A 26,783-nucleotide genomic window follows, 5' to 3' on the forward strand; every position below is an offset into this window, starting at 1 on the left:
ATAAACAAAGAAAATTAGGACCCGTTTAAAATTATTAAGACCTACAAGACAATATTTCAGTGAATTTAAGACTTTTTAAAGGGCACCTAGGTTACCCCTTTTTTCAGATTTAATATAAGTCTTTTGCGTCTCTAGAATGTGTATATAAAGTTTCAGATCAAAATACCCATCAGATTTTTCATTATACCTTTTACAAGATGCTGTTTTATACTGATTTCCAGCAGGGGGTGGTTTTGTCGTACTGCGCCTTTAAGACGAGTTCTGCCCGCCCACTTTCTCGCCCACTACATGCCTCCTCCTTCAGCTGCGTCAGACAACAGACAGACTTAAAGGAAGAAGGTCTCACGTAGCGTTTGTGAGATACTACAGTAAGAACTAACCTTTACTAATCAGTATTGTGAAGTTGCATTGATGAGACACACCACAGATGACACACACACACACAGGCAGGCAGACAGAGCGCGCTTAGCTTAGTTAAGGCTAACCTCAAGTACTTTGTGGATATCTGTTATGCTAATGTACAAAATAAACCTGATTTAACTTCCACAAACCGGGATTGAAGCGTCTTCTTTTATAATTGTTCTGACACGCAGCTGTGCTGATGAAGTAAAGCTGAAGTAAAACGATGTAATTAATTACACACATACTCTGTTTTAAAACACTTTAAACATGTGAAACTTACTCTTAATCACATTTGATGATGATTGCTGATCCTAGCGAACAGAACAGAGCTTTTATTCCCGGTTGCTTTGGGTATGTCTGCCTGGTCTTGTTGACATATACACGTGACTACCGGAACATGTTAATGCGCGCAGCTGTCAATCAATTCGGTGGGCGGGGGGATCACACACCTACGTAATGGTGCGATCGATTTGAAAACAGCTCCAATTGGCCGACCCTTTTTTTGTAGTTAAATTAAAAAAAAAAAGGACTGGGTGTGTTCATATCACCCCAGTATGACGGTCTATACAATATACCAACACACAGATCTGTCCAAACATCTTGAAAAGTAGATTTTTTACCATAGGTGCCCTTTAAGGGCAAAAATGTTGTTTTTGAAGCTTAAGACTAAGACATTGCAGACACACTGGAATAAGACACCAGAATGGCAAATCCAATTTAAACATTAATTTTTTTTTTTTTTACCAAAATCTTATAATTTTAGAGTTTTAATGAATTTTAGTATTTTATTAATATTTTTAGGGTTTAAATATACACCCTAATTCTCATTTCTAAATTCCTCGATCCTCCACAGATTGCTGCAATTGGTGTAATAAAAAGAATAGACACTCATACAAATAAATGAAGCTAGCATTACTCCCTCATCTGCACATGTCAAATCAGCGCAGAAGGAATTACTGATGTGCCAGTGCATAATAGCGCTCGGCTATGATCATATTTTGATGATCAGAAGCAGGAATCAGCCCTCAGACTCAACAGCAGCCTGAGCTCTGCATGAACGCGGGGCAGGAATAGCAGCTCAGTGTGAGCCCGTGCCGCTTCCTGCCAAACGTACACATCCCTGAAGCAATCAGACAGTAATTCCCATTGGGCAGGAGTCCTCTCGCTGGAGCTCACTGAGTAATGAACTATTGATTCTGAACTCCGATCCAGACCCAAGATCATGTTCTCAGCACCCCAGACACATAATCCCACCTATCAACTTAGTATCCACGATTCCTATTATCTGCAAGTTCCTGGAGCTCATCGGCCCTTGACTTAAAGCTTCGGTGACCGCTGGAAGCCGCGTTATCTGTTTAGGCTGTTTATAATGCAGTTGCTATGCATGCTTTTGGAGGTGCTTGCGATGTGAGTGGGCACTTGAGTGTTGATATGCATGTGGAGAAAGCCACTGGTCCAGATACGCAGCCGGCTATATAAAAAGTACAGTGAATATTTCATGATGCCATCTGGAAAGCGAGATATCTCTAGAGAAGTCCACTGCGCTTGCCGCATTCCTTGAGTTTTCTCTATTTCCAATACTGAGTCTGAGAGTTTCCACAGCACTGCTGATTCCTTGAATTCTGGTAGAATGGTGGGATTAGGCATGGGACAGTATACGTTTCTGACGGTCTGATAACCTTGGATAAAAACATCACGGTTTCACGGTGTTGTGATTACTGCTCTAAAATATGTTCTTTTTAAATATCTGGATAATAAAACAGCAACACTTTTCCCCATTGAACACAAGAGGCTCTATTTTAATGATCTAGGTGCAAAGTCAAAAGCGCAGGGTGCAAAGCATTAAAGGGCGGGTCCGAATCCACTTTTGCTATTTTAAACATGGAAAAAAAATGATCTAACAGGATTGTGCATATACTCTTAATGAGTTATAGGTGTGTTTTGAGCATGATGTGCATTAAACCAATCAGAATCTCATCTCCCTTTCCCTTAAAGAGTTAGTTGCATTACGCCATGGTGCATTTGCTATTTACATGGCGGTCTCTGTAAGTGGAACAACTGAACGCTTCACTAGCGAGACAAGTTAAACAGACCATCTGCAGCATGAGGATAAAGAACGAGCCTCCTCCATTTAGCTTCTTTTCTTTTCTTTTACTCTTTACTTTATTCCTTTACTTTACTGGATAAGGAAATGGCGTTGTACAATTCACTAAAGACATCCATTAGCCTACCTATTTATTTTTGTTTGTTGAGCGCAAAGATTTGTTTCAAAACTCCAGCAAATGAATAAATGAACAATAATGACAAAGTGTGGTCAAAAACGGAGTTTTATCCAAGCACACGTAACGTTGTAATGCACAATATGGTGATGCATATGTCTCCAAAACCCGAAAGGTGAACAAATCTAAACTTGTTTTTAATAAAACAAATATAAATATGCATATAATAAATAATACTGCTAATAATAATAATAATAATAACATTATACAAAAGCAAATTGTCTTGAATAAACTGAAAAAGCCCCCCTAGACCAAGGCATTTTTATATTTATGTATAAAGTAATATTTTTTGTAACATTTTAATTCTTTTATTCTTTTTCATTTGTAAAGATATTTGTGTAATGCTGTACATCCTGTGTGTATTAAGCAATGTGTAAGTTTAAACCCACATAGGCACAAAATTAACTTTTGGGTCAGTTGGCCTTTCTGTGTGGAGATGGCATGTTCTCCCTGCGTTTGCATGGGTTTCCTCTGAGTGCTCCGGTTTCCCCCTCAAGTCCAAAGAAATGTGGTACAGATGAATTAGGAAAATTGTCCATAGTGTATGTGTGTGAATGAGTGTGTATGGATGTTTGCCAGTGATGGGTTGCAGCCGGAAGGGCATCCACTGAATAAAAAACCATATGTTGGATAAGTTTGTGGTTCATTCCGCTGTTGCGACCCCAATTAATAGAGGGATAAAGCCAAAAAGAAAATATATAAATTAATAAATAAAGGCAAAAGGGGGTCCAACCCAGTACTTGTAAGTTGTACCTAATAAAGTGGCCTTTTAGTGTATATTTTAAAAGATTATATATATTAGAATTAAATGTTTTATTCATATTTGTTATTAAAAGCATCAGTAAGTTTATGGATAGAAACAAGAACAAGTCTCATGAGATATATCTGAAAGGACTGAACGTAATAAAAGCAAAATAACACAACATCCACACAAGCGCTGATAAGAAGAGGACTGAGGAGAATATCGACTGATAGACAACAATCTGATAATAAACAAAAATGAAAAAAAACACGTCACGCTGGATCTAAAACTACAACAATGGATACACATCAATACAACAGCACATTGTGTTCTGATTGCCGCTTCTATAGTTGGCCAATGGACCGTGCTGACTGATATCACAGTTCTTCAAAAGACTAAACACAACATGCTGAGCACCATATATTCAGTTCACACAGTATATAGCACAAAAATGGCACTAACCTCTCTCCACTCTTTTGTACCGATCCCTTGAACGTACAACACAACAACTGCAAAGAGAAATGGGAAGAATAATGGTCAAGCACAGGCAATAAATTGATAGAGACGCATGCATTTTGTTTCCTCAAATGACTCCAATGGAGATGCCTCACTGAGAGCTTCATCTAAATTAGAAAAAAGGCCTGGAGGAGTGCCTGCATCTTGGGATGTGACCGGTATGGAGTATTAGACTGGACTCCAGAGCCTTTAAGTGGATGTGTGGAGCAGCAGGTGCACGAATCAAACTCATCAATTACTTCACTGAATCATTCAAGAGGAGTCCAAACAGGAAAAGGCCTGACCAGCAAATGGACTGCAGCTCTACGGGTGGCTCTTTGAGTAGATGTCAGAAATACCAAGGTACCACTCGGTCTGGTGAGCACTTGGGAAATACCCAAATCTGAGCATAAAGCATCTGGACTTGAACCGTTGCTCTGCAATCGGTGAGCAGAACTATCAGGCTATCACGAAGAGATTTGTGAAGGAGCCATCGGTGGCAAATCTCACTGAAAAGATTGTAACAGGAGGGTCGTTCTCAGAGAATCTGTGTGTTACATGTATTTGGTACAGAATTAAAAGTAAATTAGATGCCGTAACCATACATAAACCATAATCTTAACCCTATAGTAGAACTGTGTTTTTCATTAATATTACTTGTAAATTAAATTACTAATTAAATAGAAATAAAGTGTAACTTATCTAATTATTTGAACATTTATAACAAAATATTAAAATAATGAAATTAAAATCAACTCGAAAACTTACTTAAAAACAAGTTAGCATACAGTTGATGGACATTTATATAATGATTATATTAAAAATATTTCCAAAGTGCTGTTTAACGAAGAAAAAAACCCACATTTTAGCTGTAATAACTTTTTTCTGATAACGGATTTCTTTTGTCTTTGCCATAGTGACAGTACCTTATATTTTACTTTACCTAACCCTAACCCTAACCCTATAACAGTATTCAGCTTAAAGTGCAATTTCAAAATGCAAGCCATCAGACAATAGCGATTTGTTCTGAAGCCAATCAAGGAATTTGATAAAAACTAAAAGAAATTAGGCTTCCCTAAAAAGACAAAATATTATAGTATATATTGTAAAAATTTCCTAAATCTTTTAAATATCACTTGGAAAACATTTGAAAAAAAAATTGTTATTGGTATTAATATTTATTAGTAACAACATTAGCTTTGATGCATTGTTAGATTTTCATTTTTTCTCCCTAATTTACTGTTGGTGGCTGTTTTTGCCCCATTGACTTCCATTATAACCCCATTTATTGGTGCATAAATACATAGTCTTTGTTTTTGTTTACTCCATGTAATTCTTAGAGCTGAGATGCATATTTTGATATTTTCAGACACATCAAGGTAAGTGCACACTCACACACTTAGACACACATACACACTTTAATTTGCTGTTATACTCCATATAAAATCCAAAAACTAAACCTTTTTTGGGTTAATGAAAAAACTAAAGGGTTAATGGTGTCAACTGATGAAAAACAGTAAAAATTATAAAAATGTACCTCCTCCTGAAAGGCAAAACCACCAACGATCAAAAATGCATGATTATATAGTGTTGTGGCTTTGCAATCAAAAATGTGGTTTTAATGGAAGTCAATGGGGCCACAACAGCCACCAACAGAAAAATTAGGGAGAAAAAATGAAAATCAACCAAAAACAATGCATCAAAGGTTGTATCACAAGTCCAAGACATTTTTGTCCAAGATTTTTTTTAATCCAGTCCAAAATGATCAAAGATAACAAAAGGGTAGTACATATGCCAAAAGTGTATTGAGTTTTTAAAAATCAAAATCAAAACATTTTCTCAAAATATGAGTCAAAATAAGATGTTTCACCAAAACTCATCCTGCTAGCTGAAACAGAAAAACATTATGGTCAAATTAAGACTCTAAATCACCCCACAGTGCATGAAAACATCCCCAACAGTACATAGGGGTTAAACAAAACTGAAGGACTCAATTAGTTGATCAGGTGTGTTTAATTAGGGTTGGAACCTGCAGCCCTCCAGGATTTAGATTTGACACCTGTGCTGTATAATATACACGCCTAAATACGATCTAAAAAAAGTCCCATAGCATATTGAATTCTAATGAAAATTTATTACATGAAACAAATGTTTATGGTTTTGCAGTACAAACTAACCTGTATCAAATAGCGTAAAATAGTTAAGCATCCTGTTATTTTATGTGTTAAATAGACCTAATCTATAACAGTTGCAATAGGCACAGATAGATTGGCTGATATTTCAATTATAAAACAGAAAAAAAATTGTTTATTTGTTTTGCACAAGACACTGAATTGCGTCAAATAATGTAAAAACTTCGCTATCCTGCTAATTATGTCTGTTAACCCTCATTACGCAACAAACTGCACTTCTTTCCCTGAGAATAGCCCAGGAATTGCAGCATAACAAGCGAAACAAAATCCCTCCAAAATGAGGCCAAGGCAGCATTTCTTGTTTTCCAAGATGCAAATGTTACATTACGAATGCATAATCTCTCCAATGCACTGAACAAGACGAGACTGACCATATTCATTATTTTCAGCTCCTGGAAAGGAAGAAAAAACAGGGCAGTAACTACACTGGGCCAAGCTAATGTTTAACGATTTCCCATAAATTACACGGAACAATCATCAGAGCACAGAAAGCATTTCAGGAAGAGTAGAGACACCTATTCAGGTATGACCTTTGCCAGATCGAGCGAGGAACTGATTCAGAATAAATCTCAGCGCAAATTATGGCAACTCAGATGTCAGTCATGCGTTTGATTGCGCTGAGCATTAGGGTGAAGGATTAATAAATGTTATAATTTGGCCTTCTCTGACTAAGGCAGGTTTCAAAAGTCAAGTTGAAATAAGTGTTTTTACTTTCCTTCAAGGTATTTCCTTTGATACTTCTAGAAAAAGCAGTGTGTTGAAAAAAAAAAGATGTCCTAGGGGTGCAACATTTTCAGCAAATGGCTTCACATACCAAATAGCCATGAATAACTCATCCCAAAAACCTTCACACTTGTTTTCAAGGCAACAGCAAAATATAATTCACGTGAACAGCATTCACAGCTATGCTCCTGACATCAGCTGGGAAGGATAAATGCTTTGTTTTTCTCCACAGTGGTTGAGCCTCAGAGACGGAGCGGGGAGTACAAAATATTAAGCAATAATAAAATTCGATCACGTTTATATTATCATGCAAGATGGCTGTTTTATTACCCTTAAGAATAGTAAATACAACTCAGTCGGAATTATTATATGCTCATTAGTCAATCAAGTGAATCAGGAAGCTCTAAATTAATATGTTAATGCTGAATATTAAATGCTAGCTAAATTAATTCTTATCGCGAGCAGTCGTTTGAGACGATAACTTTGATAAAAGCTTTAAAAGATTCATTAGTAGCTTGAAAAGTTTGAATCAACCAGTAATAAAGTTTGACACAACATAAATACTGCATATTTATTTACATTTTGCATGAACTTCTATTAAATAAGAAGTCAAGGAACTTTTATTTTATTTATTTAATTATTTATTTGTTTATTTAGATCAGGGGTGCCCAAACACTCTTATGAAGGGATAAAATCCAAGCTTGATTGAGAACTGTGGGCTGAAAGTAAACATTGCAAACTGTATTACTGTACATTAAGGCTGCCGTGGGTAATTTCCTAATTTATTTCATGAAATTGACTAATAAATAAAAACAATTAATTCACCAGTTTTTACTAATTCAAATTTTTCCAAGAATATATTTTTTAACAAACCCATTACAATAAAAACAAAACAAAATATTCAACTTACAAAATAATGGACTTTAAATGCCGAATACACTAGTCAGGTATGGAGCTAATAATATGCCAAAACAATCTGTTGTGGGTAGCACAATCGCCTCACAGCAAGAAGGTCGCTGGTTTGAGCCCCATCTGGGTCAAGTGGCATTTCTGTGTGGAGTTTGCTTGTTGTCCCCGTGTTCGTGTGGGTTTCCTACGGGTGCTCCAGTTTCCCACACAAGTCCAAAGACATGTGCTGTAGGTTAATTGGGTAAGCCAAATTGGCCGTAGTGTATGAGTGTGACTTAGTGTGTATGGGTGTTTCCCAGTAATGGAATCTGCTGCGTAAAACATATGTGAGATAAATTGGCTGTTCATTCCGCTGTGGCAACCCCTGATTAATAAAGAGACTAAGCCGAAAAGAAAATGAACGAATCTGTTGTTTTCACACATTATTAGCTCTATAGTCATGTCTTCTGCTTTGTCTCCTATTTATTAAGTGACAGTTTATACATTTCTTTAAAAAATTATTATTTTTTCTTTAAAAAAAGATTAATTTACAATATTTAATTAAAACATTTAACTTTTTGTTTGCTTTTTTGTTGCTCAACAATAAAACAAACAAACAAAACGACTGAAGTTTATTTATTTATTATTGCGAATTGTACTCTGACTTTTTCTTTGTCCCGCCTTCCTGTTGTTTTTCTGTTATTCCATAGGCTCTCATACTGGCGTGATCCCTTGTTCTGATTGGCTGCTGGTCTCGGAGGCCTGTATATAAGGGAGCTTCCAACAGGGTTCGGAGAGCTCATTTCTGTGCATTCGGTGTTTGGAGTGGAGCTCCTGGGTTTCCCTCACCCCTCCGACCGACGACCAACAACCAATATTGTACTGATGTTCATCATACGTTAAAATATTTTGAGAGTTTGAGCGTGTAGGGGTGGCCTGCCTATTTATTTGATTACTTTTGACTATGTTTATGTTTAGGGTGTAAGGTAAGCTTTTTTGCATTTTTCTTTAAATAGTAATAGTTAATTTAGTGCATTTACTTTATAGATTCTTTTGTTTGTTATTTTGGCCTGTGGTCACCCTGAAGAGATGCTCATTTATATTAACCACATTTTTCTATAATAAATCTTTTCATATATACTCTCAATTGAGTGTGTGAGTTTGGTTGTCGACCGAAGGGAATCTTTTGCCTTTTGTTTTGTTTGGGAAATCCACCACCCCAACACATTTGTTTTCCTTCGTTTATTATGCCCTTGTTGTTTCCCCTAGACTTGGGGCGTAATAGTTACATTGAAATAGAAATGAAAATCTGTTAAAGGGATTCCCCAACCCTCCCCAATCATTTTCCTCTGGTGGGCCGAATCAAATGATACAAAGGGCCAACTTTGACCTGCGGGCCCTAGTTCTAATTTCTGATTTAGATCCTCATTAGTCACTAAGGTAGGGGCTATTATTTCCGGGGGGCTATAAATTATTATGTTAACGTTGAATTTTAAATGCTAGCTAAACTAATTAATTTGAGACAATATTTAATAAAAGCTTTAAAAAATTCATTAATAGCTTTAAAATCTTTAATAAATTAGTAAAAATGTATGCATGAACTTCTATTTAATAAGATGCTAAGGAACTTATTTAAGGGCGTACTCACACTATGCTATCCAAACCAGGTGCGTTTCCCAATTCGTTTGAGAAGTGTGAGAGCTCTGAATTGGGCTCAGGCGCGGTTCAGTTGGCCGGCCCTGGCCCGGTTGAAGGAGGTGTGCCAGAGCGTGTGCAATGAATGCAAACTGTCATAGTTTATTTAAGAACCAAACCCCTCACTGCATGTCAGCTACACCTTCAGGACTTATTGATAATTTATGAGCATCAAAAGTGTCGGATCTCTTCGGCAAAGTGTTTGACTTTGCGTCGCTGCATCCCAAACAACTAAAAATAATACAATGCGATATAACTAAAGCAAAGTCCACTGTGCTTCTCTTACTGTTAAACTAAACAGCCTCATCATCGATGATGTACGCTCCCCCAGGTCCAGGTAGGTAAAAATACAATGTGAGTGCAGGTCGAGGGGAAGAGGGGGGGGGCAATCATGCTTTGGCACAGTTCAAGGCAACTGTACCTAATGTGAGTGCGCCCTAAAGGTGCACTCACCAAGTGTGAGTGCTCTGAATCGGGCTCAGGCGTGGTTCAGTTGGCCGGCCCTGGCCTGGCTGGAAGACAGGTGCCAGAGCACGATTTGGTAGGGCTTCGGCATGGCACGCTTGTAGTGTGAGTGCAAAGCGCTCTTGAGCACAAAACTGAAGACCCTGACGTGACTTTTAAGGGACTGTTTCATATGGATTTAATCATCTTTCCTACGTTTCAATGAACGCAAACTGTCATAGTTTATTAAAGATGCAAACCCCTTACTCCACGCCAGGTGCCACCTTCAGCAAACCTCCTTGTACATGCAGTATGAGGATCATTTATGAGCATCAAAAGTGGTGGATTCGTTTACGGCATATATTTGACTGTGATTCACTGCATCTCAAATTACTTAAAACAATACAAAACGATATAACTAAAGCAATGGTCAACTGTGCTAAGCTTGAGCGCTTCTCTTCTGTTAAACTGAACAGCCGCATTATCGATGACGTAAGCATGCTCTTACTCAGAAGGTAAAATGCAGTATGAATGCAAGCCATCGGGGGTGAGGGGAGGGGGGACAAGTGCACTTCGTCATGGTTCAAGGCAACTGTACCTAGTGTGAGTACACACTAATCCTTTAAATACAGTAGCGTACAGTAAAATTTTGCAAATCTACCGTATTTTAACAGTTATGTTCTGGTAACCACATCTGCCAGCTTTTTACTGATATTAAGTTTTACAGTGTATAGAGTAGTGCAATAGTATATTATTGGAAAATACTCATCAACTGCTATGGACAAATGACAAACCTCACAACAAGGAGTGAGCGATCAGTTTAAAGACTCACCTGGCGCTGACCTTGAGAACGTATCCACATCCAGCAGACTCCTGGAGAAACAGGAAAACAGAGATGCTCAAGCACAATGGAGTGAACAAACTAATTGCTGGCAATAATAAGGCAGCAAAACACAAGATGATTTATTGTACTCGGAACAGATGGCTGCACAGAAACAAAAGCAGCTTCTGTGTTCGTCCTGTGTGAACAAAGAGACTCACTGATGCTCAGGTCAGTTTACTCGTGCCAGACATCAAATCAAACCCATCTTTTTAACTTTATTATGAATGTATGCTGTGTTTATTATATGCATTTTTGTATTATGCTCAACAACATTTTGATATTACATTTGGAGAAAATGTCATCAGTGTTTTAAAGGATAAAATAAAATGGACATTATACTCAAACACAGGACTATAAACTGTAAATCCAGACAAACTGAGAATCTCAGTTTTCTCCTAATTGTTGTATAAACACACAATTGACGTCAAAATGATTAGCCCTCCTGTGATTTTTTTCTTTTTTAAATAGTTCCCAAATTATGTTTGACAGGAAATTTTCACAGTATTTACGATAATATTTTTTTTTTGGAGAAAGTCTTATTTGTTTTTTTATTTTGGCTAGAATGAAAACTGTTTTTAATTTTTTAATGATCATTTTTACCATTGTCTACAGAATAAACCATCATTATTCTAATGATGGTGGCATGGCAAAAGAGATGGAGTTCCATGTGCAGCTTTATTAAGAGAATGGTCAGGCAGGCAGGAGTCAAAACAAGAACAAAACATTAATAGCAAAGGCAATCCAAAAAGAGTAGTCTAAGAAACAGGCAAAGGTCAGGGCAAGCATCATAATCCAAAAATAGTAGCAGAGCGTCCTTTGGATGCGCACTTCAGAATCGCACCAGAAATAGTAGGTCATCCGGGTACTTCTTGCATACTGTTTTTCAAATTTAATGTATTCAGACATACTACTCGGCTAGCATACTGTTTTTAGAATACTATATAGTATGTATTTTTATACGATCTAGTATATGTTTTTCATTGAGCTCAAAAGTAGTATATAATGATGAGTGTTAATTCATTTAAATAAGTTTAAAAGGTTAGTTCACCCAGAAATTTAAATTTTCATTTAAATGACTAATCCTTGTGTTGTTCCAAATTCAGTGACACCTTTGTTCATCTTCGGAACACAAACAATGATATTTTAGATGAAATCAGAGAGCTCTCACATGCTCCATAAAGAGCAACGATTCAGAGATGTTCAAAGTCCAGAAAAGGAACCAAAAACATTGTGAAAACCTTCTATGAGACTCACAGTGCATCTGGAAAGTATTCATAGCGCTTCACTTTTTCCACATTTTTTTATGTTACAGCCGTATTCCAAAATGGATGAAATTCGTTTGTTAAATCAAAATTCTCCACACAATAGCCCAATAATGAAAAAGTGAAAAAAGATTTTTTGAAATTGTTGCAAATTTATAAAAAATAAAAAACCTGAAAAATTACATGTACAGAAGTGTTCACAGCCTTTGCCATGAATTGAGCTCAGGTACATTCTGTTTCCACTGATCATTCTTAAGATCTTTCAGCAGCTTCATTGGAGTTCACCTGTGGTAAATTCAGTTGATTGAACATGATTTGAAAAGGCGTACACCTGTCTATATAAGGTCCCAGGGTTGACAGTGCATGTCAAAGCACAAACCAAGCATGAAGACAAAAGACTTATCTGTAGACTTCCGAGACAGTATTGTCTCGAGGTACAAGGCTGGGGAAGGTTACAGAAAAAAATTCTGCTGCTCTAAAAGTAAAATAATTTAATCCATTTTGGAATAAGGTTGTAACAAAACTTAATGTGGAAAAAGTGAAGTGCTATGAATACTTTCTGGATGTACTGTGTATCAACTAAAAACAAAATAATTATATAATCAAAATAAAAAACATTCAACGTACAGCTGTGGTATGCAAAATGGCTAAAATATGTGCGAGACGGTATTGTAGATCTCCTATCCAGCATTTGGATGAGGTTTTTAAATACCTCTTTGTTCACTATATTAATTGTCTCGTGTCTTTAGCGAGGTAGTTATGGCATTAGATCTCCTGTCCTGGTGCCATAGTGATGTTTTTTTTCATACAGTATAACAGCCGCAAACAACTCTGAAACTGTGCTTTGCTGTTGCTTGCAACTAGATTGTGTGTCACTGACAATACTAACAGTCAACTTTTTAGCAAGACACTCCTCATACAGTAGTGCTTTTTTAGGTGCTGCTTGTTGCATTTCCTCATGCTGTGGTAACAATTATGCGACAGCTCTTACAAATTTCCTGTTTTTATTCGGTGTCTGTGACTTTGAAACCTAAATATTCTCATATTAATTCGTCTATTAATGCCTCTGAAGCAGAAAACACCATCATCCTACTCGTCTGCGCTTTCCTGTTGGTTTGTTTTTATTGTGGGCTTTCCGCAAAGTTCAGTTGCGCAATTCTGATTAAGTAGGGAGAAATGAAAAACTACATTTCTATTTCATATCGCCAGTGGTGGAAAGAGTACTAAAAAAACATACTTAAGTAAAAATACCATTATTTGCTTAAAAATGTAGTGCAAGTAAAGTAAAAGTATCTGTTGTGAATGTTACTCAATAATAAAAATAGACCTTTTAAAAGTACTCAAGAGTAGCGAGTAGTGAAAAGCTGATGCATTTACATGTAATTTGTGGATGTGTGTAAACGTAACATTTTGTAGTGTATTTAGTTATTTCCCATCAGGCACACAACATCATAACACGTTAATATTAGGTTAGATTTAGGTCGTGAAACTTCAATGTCTAGACAGCGTCTAGGGACAACATTATTTTAATCACCAATAACAACCTCAACGTTTATATGTGGTTGATTTTAGCTTGTGTTGTAAAGTGACCAAAATCCAACGATGAGCCAACATCTTAAATCATATTGACATCAAATACTGACATTTATTCGCCAGGTTTGGCAACCAAAATCCAACGTCTGATAGACATCATAGTGGTAACATCCACAAAACATTGACATCAGCCTGACATTGAGTTCTGACATCAACCTGATTTTCATCTTCAAACAAAATGCACTGCCCACACGATGCTGGGAGACAACATCAATCTGACGTCATGTGGAAGTATTGTGCCTGCTGGGTGTTTAAGGCCATTTTGGTCATCATACAGTAAACATCCGTCATCTCATCAGTAACATGCATCTAAACAGTCTCTGGGTCAATGGGTGTAAAGATTTTGGACATCTTCTTGGACACTTTTAATGCTTCCAAACAGTTTGCTGCAATTATAAATCGCCCATGTCTTGAGGAAGTTCATTATGATGCGATTTACCTTCTATGTACGATCGGATTGGACAGGAATCACAGGACTGATTTTCTCTAATCACCAAAGACAAGAAAAAATAAAGTAGTGACTGCAGGTTGAAGGAAAGTAGTGGAGTAAAAGTACCAATATTGCACCTAAAATGTAATCAAGGGAAAGTAAAAGTACAAGTAAAACTGCTTAGTAAATTATAATTCCTGAGGAAAAACTACTCAATTACAGTGTTTAGAGTATTTGTAATTTGTTACTTTACACCACTGCATATTGCTGCCTCTTACAATTAGCTAGTAGCAATGTTTCAAATCACAATTTGATTTCAATTAATCACACAGCCCTAGTTTGAACAAGCCCAAAAAAAAAAAAAAACATTTATTGGAGCGTACTTTACAAATATGTTAATGGATTTTTCTTACTTTTCAACCACTTGACTCTGTATTCTGATACATAAGGCTAATATGCCAGTCTGCCACTGACAAAACAAAGACTCATCCAACATGTTTTTCTCCTTGCATATCTCTTTTAAGCCAAACTGAACGACACAAGTTAAATGGTGTGTGAAAAGCATTTGGCATTGACCTCAACTCTGTCAACAGAAAGCTATTTCACGCGACTGTTGATTAAAAATAATGTTTCATAACTGCTCCGACGGCAGCAGTGTTTGCGTTTCCATCCATCAGTCTGTTATTGGTCTCTGACGGTGCATTTAAATTTAAAGACCAGACTGCTTTTTGCGGACATGATGGATGACCAATAACAGGAGCCATAGATATTCTCTCGCGGGAGAATTGTGTTTGTGCGATAAATAGATAGAGGAATAGAAGAAAGGCCAGGGAAGTACAGCAGAGAGCACATTAATCCATCCGACTGAGCAGAGAATCGATTCCATCTCTAGTCTGCAGGATGCGGCTCTGAGCAACAGGAGGTATTGCCTGACATCTGCTGTGACGCCAGCTGTGACGTTTTAAAGCCGAATAAACAGGTCCTGAAGCTCTGGCATCTCAACAGGGAGCGATTCCACATGCGCCATACTGAGGGGGATCCCTTGACATACCGCGTGGTTTCGCTTGTTGGGTTTTAGGCGATGACCTTGATCAGAATAACACCCCAAAGATGTTCTGCACATTCGATCAGCTCTGTTATGACTGGGCATATTCATCATCATTTTTGCTCACTGCAACAGTGTGTGAACACAATTAATGGCAACTAGTGATGCGCCATTCTCGATAAAATGTAAATAAGATACATATTTAAAATTGCATTTCATCATTTATAATATGAAGACAATTTGTGAAATGATGCAACATAAAATTAAATAAAAGATATTATAAAAAGATATTCACTCTCTGTCAGTAGGTGGCGCCTACAGAATATCACGAATACCTTACGAGGGCTCATAAGCAATACATGCCTCAAGCCGGCTTTCCACTGCCTTTCCATACGATAAACGACAAGCGACAGACCGGACAGACCATTCATTTCCAATGGAGAGTAGTCAGGGAGCTGCGTGGAGTTCCGATCATCTCCGTATGTGGAAAATTTAGCTCCGATTTGAGCTGCAGATACCTTAAAATATTTGAACTTCTGCGACTAGAGCCTATTTGACTGGCCGACCGGATGTGATGTATTCCAGTGTTGTCTAAGCAGATCCGCTTGCTCGAGATGAGAAATGAGTGGGGAGATTTTCTTATCAGAAAAAAGTCTATATTAAAAAAAAACATTTATATTCATAAATGAGTAGTAAAAAAGTATTATATTTAATGCTGTTTCTACATTCCAAAATCTCCAAAATTTTAGAGGTTTATGAGTTTCTAGTATTGATTCATTCATTCATTCAATCATGGTGAACGCACAGAGAATAAAGGGTCATTTAGCACTTTATTTCGTTCGCCACAGCAGAATGAACCGCCAACTTATCCAGCATATGTTTTACGGAACGGATGCCCTTCCAGCTGCAACCCATCACAGGGAAACATTCATACACACTCATACACTATGAACAATTTAGCCTACCCAATTCACCTGTACCACATGTCTTTGGACTGTGGGGGAAACCGGAGCACCTGGAGAAAACCCACAAGAACACGAGGAGAACATGCAAACTCCAAACAGAAATGCCAACTGAACCAGCGATCTTCTTGTAGTGAGGCGAACGTGCTACCCACTGCGAACCGTGCAGCCCACTACTTCCTTCTATTTTTAAAATATATTTATTATTTGTTTCTTGTCCTGTCTCTAATTCTGTTGCACTGTAGAAGCTCTGTCACGAAAACTAATTTATTGTAAGTGTGAACATACCTGGAAATAACGCTCTTTCTGATTCCAATTCTAATTCTTTAGCTTTCATATTACCTAGAAACTGTTGTCAAACATATACTGAAGCATGTTTAAGGCTGAAGCATGTACTGTATTTCCAATAAGTGTTGTAAACAAAGCAGCTGCTCTGGTATTTAATATGCATTAAACGGAACACACTTAGAAATAAAGACACACGTTTTCAGCAGGCAGTACGTTTTCAAAAGCTACATTTTGTACATTTTAGGGACTAATATGTAGCCTTTAAGTACTTTTATATAACTTTGAGGTACCAATATGGACCTTTTAAATACAAATGCATACCTTTTGAAAAGGTGCTGCCCCAACAACAAGAAAAGAAAATAGCATTTAAACTTTTCCTTATACATAATTTAATAAAATCCAGCTTTTATGATTTTCTTCCAGTACTTCATGCATGAGGAACCACAAGCTTCTACAGGTGAGGGGGATCCCTTGACATACTGCATGGCTTCGGTTGTTTGATTTTAGGTGATGACCCTGATCAGAATAACATCATGCCAAACTTTCTAAGCAATCACCTATGTTATTGATGGGCATGTTCATCATGGGTGTAGCCAAAAAGGTGGCACTGAAAATGAGCTTTGCCACCCCCAAAAGCAGCATATGTGAGTGGAGCTGTGCAACTTTGATGCAAGTAGTTTTGTCTTTTTGTTTTGTTTTTCACTCATCATAATGCCACATGCGCCATACTGAGGGGGATCCCTTTATATACCGCACGGCACTTTGCTTGTTGGGTTTAAGACGATAACCTTGATCAGATTAGCACCCCAAACAATGTTCTGCTCATTCAATCCCCTTTGTTGTGACTGAGCATAATCATCATGGCCCAGTCGCTGCAAAAGTGCGCAAACACAATTAACGGCAACTAGTGATGCCCTGTTCTCGATTTTTCATCGCTGACTCCAAATTATCTTTTCCCTACAGATGATTTAATAAAATCATCTTCTAGTATTTCACGGATTAGAAGGAGATTCTACATATGAGGGGATCCCTTGACATACCGCGTGGCTTCGGATGTTAGATTTTAGGTGATGACCTTGATCAGAATAACACCCTGCATAACTTTCTACACATGCAATTGTCCATGTTATGGATGGGTATACTCATCATTGGTGTTCCCTATTTGCTTTGTCGCCGCCAAAGCAGCCTATGTGAGAGGAGCTGTTCAGTTTTGATGGTTTTGATATTTTGTTTTGTTTTTTCACTCACCATAATGCTCCATTACAAGCACCATTGACAACAGCCCATATTTTAAAGTACAGCTATCATGCATAATACTAAATAAACATGACTAGAGGTAAAAACATTTTGTCACACCTGCCCATGAGTAGTGAAAACTTTCAACATTCATTCATTTTCTTGTTGGCTTAGTCCCTTTATTAATCCGGGGTCGCCACAGCGGAATGAACCGCCAACTTATCCAGCACGTTTTTATGCAGCAGATGCCCTTCCAGCCGCAACCCATCTCTGGGAAACATTCATTCACACTCATTCATACACACACTTATACACTACGGACAATTTAACCTACCCAATTCACCTGTACCACATGTCTTTGGACTGTGGGGGAAATAAGAGCACCCGGAGGAAACCCACGCGAACGCAGGGAGAACATGCAAACTCCACACAGAAACGCCAACTGAGCCGAGCCGAGGTTCGAACCAGCGACCTTCTTGCTGTGAGGCGACAGCACTACCTACTGTACCACTGCATCGCCTAGTAAAATTTACAACCCATATATGTTTTTTACAACATGAATATGCATTATTACATAAAAACAGACGTGACAAATAGGGGAAACGGATCTAATTGTAAATTGTTATTATAATTCCTAATATTTTTGATTAATCATATTACAAAAATTGAAAGAGTCAAAAATCCCTAAAACTGAAATGTAAAGTATTTCCAAAGAGCCATTGTAATTATCATTTAATAGGCCTGTCACAACAATCAATACATCAACTTATCACATAATACGTGGACATGTCCTCAATCATTTTTGGTGGAGCAATATATATATCGCCCATACATAAAAAACAATTCTAGCAACGTTTTAGCTGATTGAGCAACGCCTCTACTTCTATTGGAGCTGTCAGTGTCAGTATTTTTAAAAAACCCTATAGTACTTCCTATAGTATATTTTCATGTGGGTGTCTGACAACTGAAAATAGATTGGGTAGCAGATATCGCAGTCTATGTTACTGTTTTAACTACTGCGGATCGCTGGAGAACTACACACATGCCACATTTACGAACTAAAACTTTACGGTTCCTGTTTCACATTGATTATGCACACAGCCGGAGGATCATGATGAACTGATTACATGGACTTTATAAACAGCACAAACACACACTCACATATGGGGCTGAGTCTTGTTTTACTGTTAGTGGACATTCCGACACATTTTCCTTGCCTTGCCGAGTTCAAACTTCGCTTTGCACCTTTGTTTACGTAGTTTGCCGCCTGGACCAATCTCTTTGCCTGTGATCCGACCTCTCTGTTGCTACAGCTATATGTACCTGTTTGCTCCTGTTATCGACCTTTGCCTGTACGACCATCCACTGTTTAATAAAAACTGCAACTGAATCCTCAAAGTTGTCCACTTCCAAATTCCACATGACAGTTACGTTTTTTTGCTAACTTTAACTTTGTTAACATTTACTATTATTTATTTAAGATATGCATTTTCATATGCTGATTCCAATGCCCAGTTATTAAATTGCTAAAATGACTACAATTAAATGAAATATTCTTACGAATAAAATATCATATGTTCTCTGGAAGAGTGTACTTGCATTGTAATGATATCAAATTCCATGTAATTCTGGCAATATATACTGTAATGAGAGTGGCATAAAATGGCCTTAAAACGACAATAATATTGTTTATCGCAATAAAGTTTGGTGCAATATATCATCCAACAAAAAATAGATATTATGACAGGCCTACCATTTAATCAAACTAATATCTTTTTACTTTACTTTCAAACATTCAAAGAGCTTTTATTTTGGCAGAAAGGACTGGGGAATCAACTCTATGTACAGATTTACAAACCTCTTTACAAAAGAGAGATATTTGTTGCATATTATATTTTCAAATGCACATTCTAAGAAAACCAAGCTGCTCTAAGACACTGAAAACACTGTTATCAAGAGCAGCTTACATGCCGAATACAAACATCAGTGCTGCGTATCCAATCAGACTCTTTACAATTTTAGATTGTGTTCTCAGCTATTGTTAGAAAAAATTGACTAGGCAAATGACAACACACAGTTTCAAATACTCACCAACATCTATTTTTAAATCACATTTGGAACTTGACATGTGTTAAATTTAGGCTGTGGTTGACTTCACAGGATGTGAGATGTTAAAAAAATAAATAGCACATTAATTTTATAGCCAGTCTCTTCCCAATTTCCTCCTATTCAGCTCCAATGTCACTTGCCTATGGCAATATTTCTAGTATTTCCAAAATTTTAAGTGAAACATTAAGTGAGTTATCCATTTAATATCTGAAACAAATGATCATGAATCTAATTTGGTTATTTTTTGTATTGAAAGACTGATTAGATGGCATGGTGGCTCAGTGGTAGCACTTTCCCCTCACAGCAAGAAGGTCACTTGTTCGAGTCCCGGCTTGAACAGTTGGCATTTCTGTGTGGAGTTTGCATGTTCTTGCCGTGTTTGCATGGCTTTCCTCCGGGTGCTCCAATACCCCCTGCAGTCCAAAGAAATGCGCTATAGGTCAATTAAATTAACTAAATTGGCTGTAGTGTTTGAGTATAGGTGTTTTCCAGGACTGGGTTGTGGCTGGAAGTGCATTCTCTGCGTAAAACATATGCTGGAATAGTTGGTGGTTCATTCCACTGTGCGACCCCTTAATGCTGACACAAGAAAAGTAACATTTTAAAAATGACTTTAAATAATCCGAGAGCAGTTTCATTCAGTGAACCACTTTCGTGTGTAAAGCTGCTATGTAGTTCAGGTCAAACCACGTGATCTGCGCAACGCGACTAGTAAAGCCTGGTTTACACTCGGCTAATTTCGCTAGTTCGCTTGGGTGCTCACAGTGAACGTGAGCTTCCGCACGACATTTTAAAACTCGAGCAAACAGTTCATGCAGCAACGCATTTCATTTGAACAGACATCTTATCATTAGGATAACTAGATGGCCAATAATTCTTGGCTAGAAATTGCAACAGCCGTGGAAAAGGAAGAAAGTTTTTGGAAAAGTTTGGAAAAACCAAAAAGAAAAGCCATGGCAAAAGTGGAGACCCAGGTGGTTTTAATACACAATTAAATAATGTATTTTTCCGCCATTTATAAGTTTTACACCGATGTATATATAACAATTATAAATTTATATAAATTTAATAGTTACAAAACCAAAAAGAAGTAACAATTTATTTCTTTGATAACTGGAAAAGAATGTTTGTATACTGAATATACAGCACAATATACTGATGGCCTGTTTTTCTAGGCTTTATTGGTGATAATAATGGTCAGGAATGTTGGACCATAATTGCCTTTTCAGCATATAATACAGCACACAAACTAGCCAGACAGTAATGTGTGAATTGTGGAGTTGGCTCAATCAAAAAAAAAAAAGACGTCAATATTTTTTAGCAAGTGTATTTTTTTTGCTTTTATTCTTGCTATAAAAACAAATACATTTGTAGAGCAACCCATAGACTCTTGTCCATCATATTCTAAGAAACTTTAATAGGTAGAACTGTCCGAGATATGAACAAAAGCAAGTGTTGCATCAAAAATTTGATTAAAAAAAAATCTTTATAATCATTAAAATAATAATTTATAAAAATAATAAGTATAAAAATCTTGAATGATATTAATGATATGACGTAGTAGCGGAAACTTTCTACTTTTATGTGTATCCATCTGATTTTACGGCCAGTTTCTTTTGACCGCCCCCTGTCATTTTAAAGAATATCTCAAAGGCGAATGCGTCAAGTATAAAAGTCTCATCCATTTCGTGAGCCGCGCGCACAGTCAGCAGAGGTCTGCGACACGGCACCAGGCGAAATTATAAATCAGCCTTAAAGTGTCAAATCAAAAAGTGTCACGACAGAGCATTAAAGTTGAGTTGGTGCAACCACTAATTGACAATCAAATAAATCAAATAAGGATTTAAATAATCATTAACTCAAATAAATGAATCAAACAAAATTGTTTGAAAACATTGACAGAGACATTTTCGAGTATTTTTACAGTACTGTAAAATACAGACCTACACAAAAAAAAAAAATAAACTAGAAAGGGTTTCGCTCATTTAATTACCTGCAGCTTTCAAAAATAATTTAAGTAGTCATTTAGCATAAACTTATATTTGTTTGGAGAAATTACATTTGTGTGCAAAAATATCCATATTACCAAAAAAAAATAATTTCTTTGGGTAGCATATATGGATTAATCTTACATAGCTATATGAACTAAAAATAAATCATTTAATTAAACATTTAAAATCTCCTGGACATATCTGACATTCATCAGCGCACATCCCATAAATCCAGATACTAGAATTGTACAACTTGATGTCTTAAAATCACCAAGAAAGCCAGTAACCTTCAAATCAGGTTACGAAGATGAGCTGATGTATAATTCACACTTTGACGCACACAAAAAAGAGCCCAGTAGACCTACATAACAAGCCTGCTCGCTTCTATTCAAACAAGACGCCATGAAATCTCACTCAATGGAAAAAACCACTGACAGTTACAGTGTACAGCATTTCCTTTCGGATGCTGCCAGGCTTGACTCATACAGTCAAATAAACAAACAGAGCAAATAAAATTCCATTTGCTTCTCAAACCATGATAGGAATTTACAAGCGCTCCTTGTAACAGACGTAACAGATCCTTTAAGATCTGGGTCTGAGAGTCTTCAACACATTTCCCTCGTTCTGGTTTCCCTCCAGACTCTCCCTTATCAACTGACACAACGGCATCTGCTGCAATCGCTGTTGACAGTGACAAACAACCTTGATGAATTGGCTTCCCCTGCGAACAGCTTCCACAATTTGCCGGCATAATGCGGTGACAGAAAGACACTCTTTCACTAACTTGTTGCCGCATTTTGAATGCTCGTATAATAGATTCGAGTTTCCCCCCCGTGGAGTTTTGCATATGGGTAACTACTCAAAGCCACCAATGTCTTAATTGCTGGTTGCTTTCAAACACAAATGTCTAGAGAAACGCTTGGTTATTATGCACAATACTAATTAAATGTGGGCAAAGCATAATACTTAAGAATGTGCCAGACCAGCCGATGTCCAGTGACTTGAGAAAAATGATTGGCCATATACAGTTCAGGTCAAAATGATTAGATCTCCTAGTGATTTTTTTTTCTTTTCTTTTTTAATATATTTTCCAAATGATGTTTAACAGAGCAAGGAATTTTTCACAGTATTTCTTATAATATTTTTCTTCTAAATATTGTCGGCTAAAATAAAAGCAGTTTTGAATTTTTTTAAAGCCATTTTAATGAATGAATGAATGAATGAATGAATGAATGAATAGGCGAATTACCAACCTACGTAACACATGAAGTCACACGGGTTCCCGGTTGCAATAGCAAGCATGACGTGTTGTGCAGCAGGATGGCAAGTTCAAAAGTACAAAAATAGAAAACTTAAGTTTTACCATATACCACACTGCTTTTAATGCCAACCGCAGACGTCTTTGGCTAAAAGGCAGCTGAATGAAGTGACGATCTAATTAAAAATGCTCGACTCTGCAGTTCTCATTTCAAATCAGGTAAGTTCACGCTACGCTGAATCACACGTTACTCATTTTTGATTGCAGCAATGATTTCAGCAAAAACAGTTGAATATGCTTAATTAAACAGTGCACACTGAATAGTAAGAATGAAACGTAAAAGTGTAAGTTATTAAGGTAAAGTTGGTTTTATATTCACTAGGGATGTAACGGTATCAGAATTTCACGGTACGGTAATACCTCGGTATGAATGTCGCGGTACAGTATTTATTGAATCATTTACAGGAAAAACAAAACTTTTGAAAATACTCCAAAAAAGTGCCAAAAGTGTCAATGACATACAAATTAGTCATCTATCTGTAAGCTTTGAAACAGGAGCTTCAATTTTAATAACAAAAAATTATTAAACCATGTAAAAAAATAAAGTTTCAATTTAGTATTGTTGAAAACTCATCACATTCAACATTTAATCACTCACTCACTTACTTAGATAGAGATGGGTTTAAAGGAAAATTATCATATAACTATAATCTGGTAAAAGCTGGTATCTCTGGGTATTTACAATGTCCCCTGCAACAGAAAAAAACCCTCTCATTTGGGACTGAGGTTTCTGGGACAGAGATATGACTTGGCCCATGTTGACAGCAGTGGGTAACGTTGTGCATTGTCTTTCCCCCACATGAGAAGACAAACCATGAGTGAGATAGAGGTCTCTTTGCGGTTCAAGTCAATGTCTGCATCAATCTGAACAGTGTGCTGTGTTTCTGCAGTCCCCATGACTGCTATTAGTCGTATTCCCCAACTTGCAGGCACGTGCACACATAGGGCTCAACCTGTGCAGTGCACATGCCCTTTTTAGTCTTGGATAGAAAATGCCCTTCCAAAACGATCAAAAGTGCCCCCGCGACGCGACACAACCTCCGTCCAGCCCTTCAGTAGGTGCGCGACAACACCGCTCGAGTATGCGCGCTCAACCCCCCCTCGGCGCTTTACAATACGCGCGCGACAACACAGCTGATCAGAACTCCCACGACAACACCGCTATTCAGTATGCGCGCGGCGACAACACCCGCTTTAGGTTCAATCATTTCCATCTTTTTTTCATCTCCGCTACTAGGAGCACACTCCATTTCCGCATTACTGGATCTGTAGCGACAACAGACCGCAAAGGATTATGGCCACGCCTGGGCTGATGGGAAATGTAGTTTCAGCTACCTCCCGTTCGCTTCATTCGCCTGAGCAAATTTTCTCAGAAGACCTATAGTTTTACCGAGTCATGCGACTTCGGTAATATCGAAAAAAATTAATATTGCGGTATGACGGTATTTACAATACCGTTACATCCCTAATATTCACACATTCATTCGGTGACACACTCCCTATATCGTTTCCCACGGCACTTTGAATATTCGGTCTGAATTATCCTGCAAGTGTGACTTGAAAGCAACATTAACAAATAATACTTTTATGAAATGATATTATTAAGGAGAAAGTCCGAATGTGCAAATATAAAACCAACTTCACCTCTATGTGAAAGTTCCCATACCCTGCCGTACAGGTGCAGTTCGCTGTCAGAATGCAGTTGTTTTGCTTGTTGATGATTATGCAGGCCTTGTGCAGCTCCGTCTTTTTTCCTTGTCTTTGGCTAGACAGAAACTCTGCTTTTAGCACTACATAGTGTTGAATCTGGTAATCATGAAACATTATTTCTCATGACCACACAGAACAAAACTGTTGGCATCCAATGACTTGTAGGCCTTTAACTTCTCTCTTGTTGAAACACTTGGAGCTTCAATAAGATAGTTGTATATTTGAGGCTGGATGCTTGGCCATTTTGTCTTATCCAATATTCATTGGGAGGGTGCTATCGCAAATGGACCAGTCAGATGAACGCTGCTCACTTTAACTTTAACTTTGCCGAATAACTGTGCTTATCACTGGGTGACGAGCTGTTATAATATGCTGAAAGCATTATGTAAATAATAAATATAATATGTGATCAATATAACTTATTTCTAAGACAACAAGAAACTCTGTACCGCATCGGATGCCATTCCCTTGCTGTAAATGCTAGCGCTTCCGTTTTTTTCACCTCGCACATCCTTAATGTTTACAAACATGGTAATTAATATATTCAGTTTGATTAATGTAAGTTAAGATGACTAGAAAAGTTTGTTTGATTCAACAACAAAAATTTAAGGCAGTAAGAACTTTTTATACTGCAAGCTTTTCAAAAATAAAAATCAGAGTGCTGTGCATTGTTACATATATATATATAATTACTTCATTCATTGCACTAAACCATATTGCATTGTTTTTTTATTACTATTTTAGGGCTGTTTAACCTACAGTAGATAGGAGAGTAAGAAATCTGGGGAGCAGAGCGAGAGGCGAGGGAAAGGATCGGCAAAGGAGCTAGGAATTGAACTCGGGTCACCATAAGCACCTCAGTGGTATGTGTTGATACACTTGTCCACTAGACTACTAGCACAGACACATATTGCATTGTTTGAATTAAGAAAAACAAAACTGGCAAACAATTTTTCATATACTCAATGTCCAATTGTACCCACAGTTGGTGTTAATTTTGGCTCTGGTTGACACTGAGCTTTGCAGAATCTTGGATAAGTTCTGAAATAAATAACAAATATAATCTAGTCTCGTCCTCGGGTGCAAAGAGTAGGTTACACCACTGATGATGCTGGTTGCAGCAAAGTAAGAAGCACAGAAATCCAAAACAAAAGCATCTTACTGGGAGAAAAAGAAAAAAACAAAACCTGCCTTTGGGGAAATTATATTGCAATGCTCTGTGCACATTGCGACACATCCAGTGAGTTTCACTAAAGCACATTCAGTATCCGAAACAGATAATCATGAATCTAGCGATGCCTTATTATGTTGTTTGCTGATTGTACTAAGTGATGATGAGTGGTATTAAGGGTTTACTTTCATTAAATTTAATGTTGAACCTGCACAGAAACTCAATGATAGTACAAACAAAGTCAAATATAAAATAAAAAGACATTTGCTGGATTTGCAACCATGCAATTTTGACTTGATTCTACAATTCTTTGAACCCTTTGCTAATTTCTTTTTATAAGAGCTCCAAACTGCAAATGTACTAGAACTGCTTGATTATGGGAAAAATCATAATTACAATTATTTTGGTCATTATTGTAATCACGATTATTCAAAACGATTATCAGTTGAAGTCAAAATGATTCGCCCTTCTGTGAATTTTTTTTATATATAAATATTTCTCAAATGATGATTAACAGAGGAATTTTACACAGTATTTCCTATAATATTTTTTCTTCTGGAGAAGGCTAATTTGTTTTATTTCGGCTAGAATAAAATCAGGTTTAAATATTTTGAAACCTATTTTAATAGCTCAATATTATTAGCCCCTTTAAGAAATATTTATTTTTGATTGTCTGCAGAAGAAACTATTGTTATACAGTGGCTTGCCTAATTACACTTATTAAGCCTTTGAATAGCACTTTAAGCTGAATACTAGTATTTTGAAAAATATCTAGCAAAATATAATTTGCTTTCATCATAACAAAGATAAAAGAAATGAGGTGCTTTAAGCATCTTCACTGTAAGAAAAAAAACTTCAGCTACAAAAGTCTTTCAGTCAAGAGCCAAGAGGGATGTTCTCCTTTTGTTGTTTGATTAATAGTAAA

The 26,783-nt window shown here is 37.1% G+C and overlaps 1 protein-coding gene across 7 annotated transcripts in view; it reads right to left on the bottom strand.

The window, feature by feature from the left end:
- The window catches only part of cpne9 (copine family member IX), a 111,698-nt gene that overhangs the window by 77,665 nt on the left and 7,250 nt on the right, over nt 1-26,783 (bottom strand). For all 7 annotated transcript variants that reach the window (XR_012398644.1, XR_012398647.1, XR_012398646.1 and 4 more), the window contains exons 2-3: nt 10,693-10,733; nt 3,886-3,932 (exon numbers count right to left, since the gene is read on the bottom strand). Coding sequence is in view for 1 of the 7 variants with exons in the window: in XM_068216931.2 (XP_068073032.1) it covers nt 3,886-3,932; nt 10,693-10,733 (88 nt within the window). In the remaining 6 variants the exon portion in view is untranslated. The remainder of the gene's footprint in view (nt 1-3,885; nt 3,933-10,692; nt 10,734-26,783) is intronic.

The sequence above is a fragment of the Danio rerio genome, chromosome 23 (genome assembly GCF_049306965.1).
Source record: "Danio rerio strain Tuebingen ecotype United States chromosome 23, GRCz12tu, whole genome shotgun sequence".
Taxonomy (NCBI): Eukaryota; Metazoa; Chordata; class Actinopteri; order Cypriniformes; family Danionidae; genus Danio; species Danio rerio.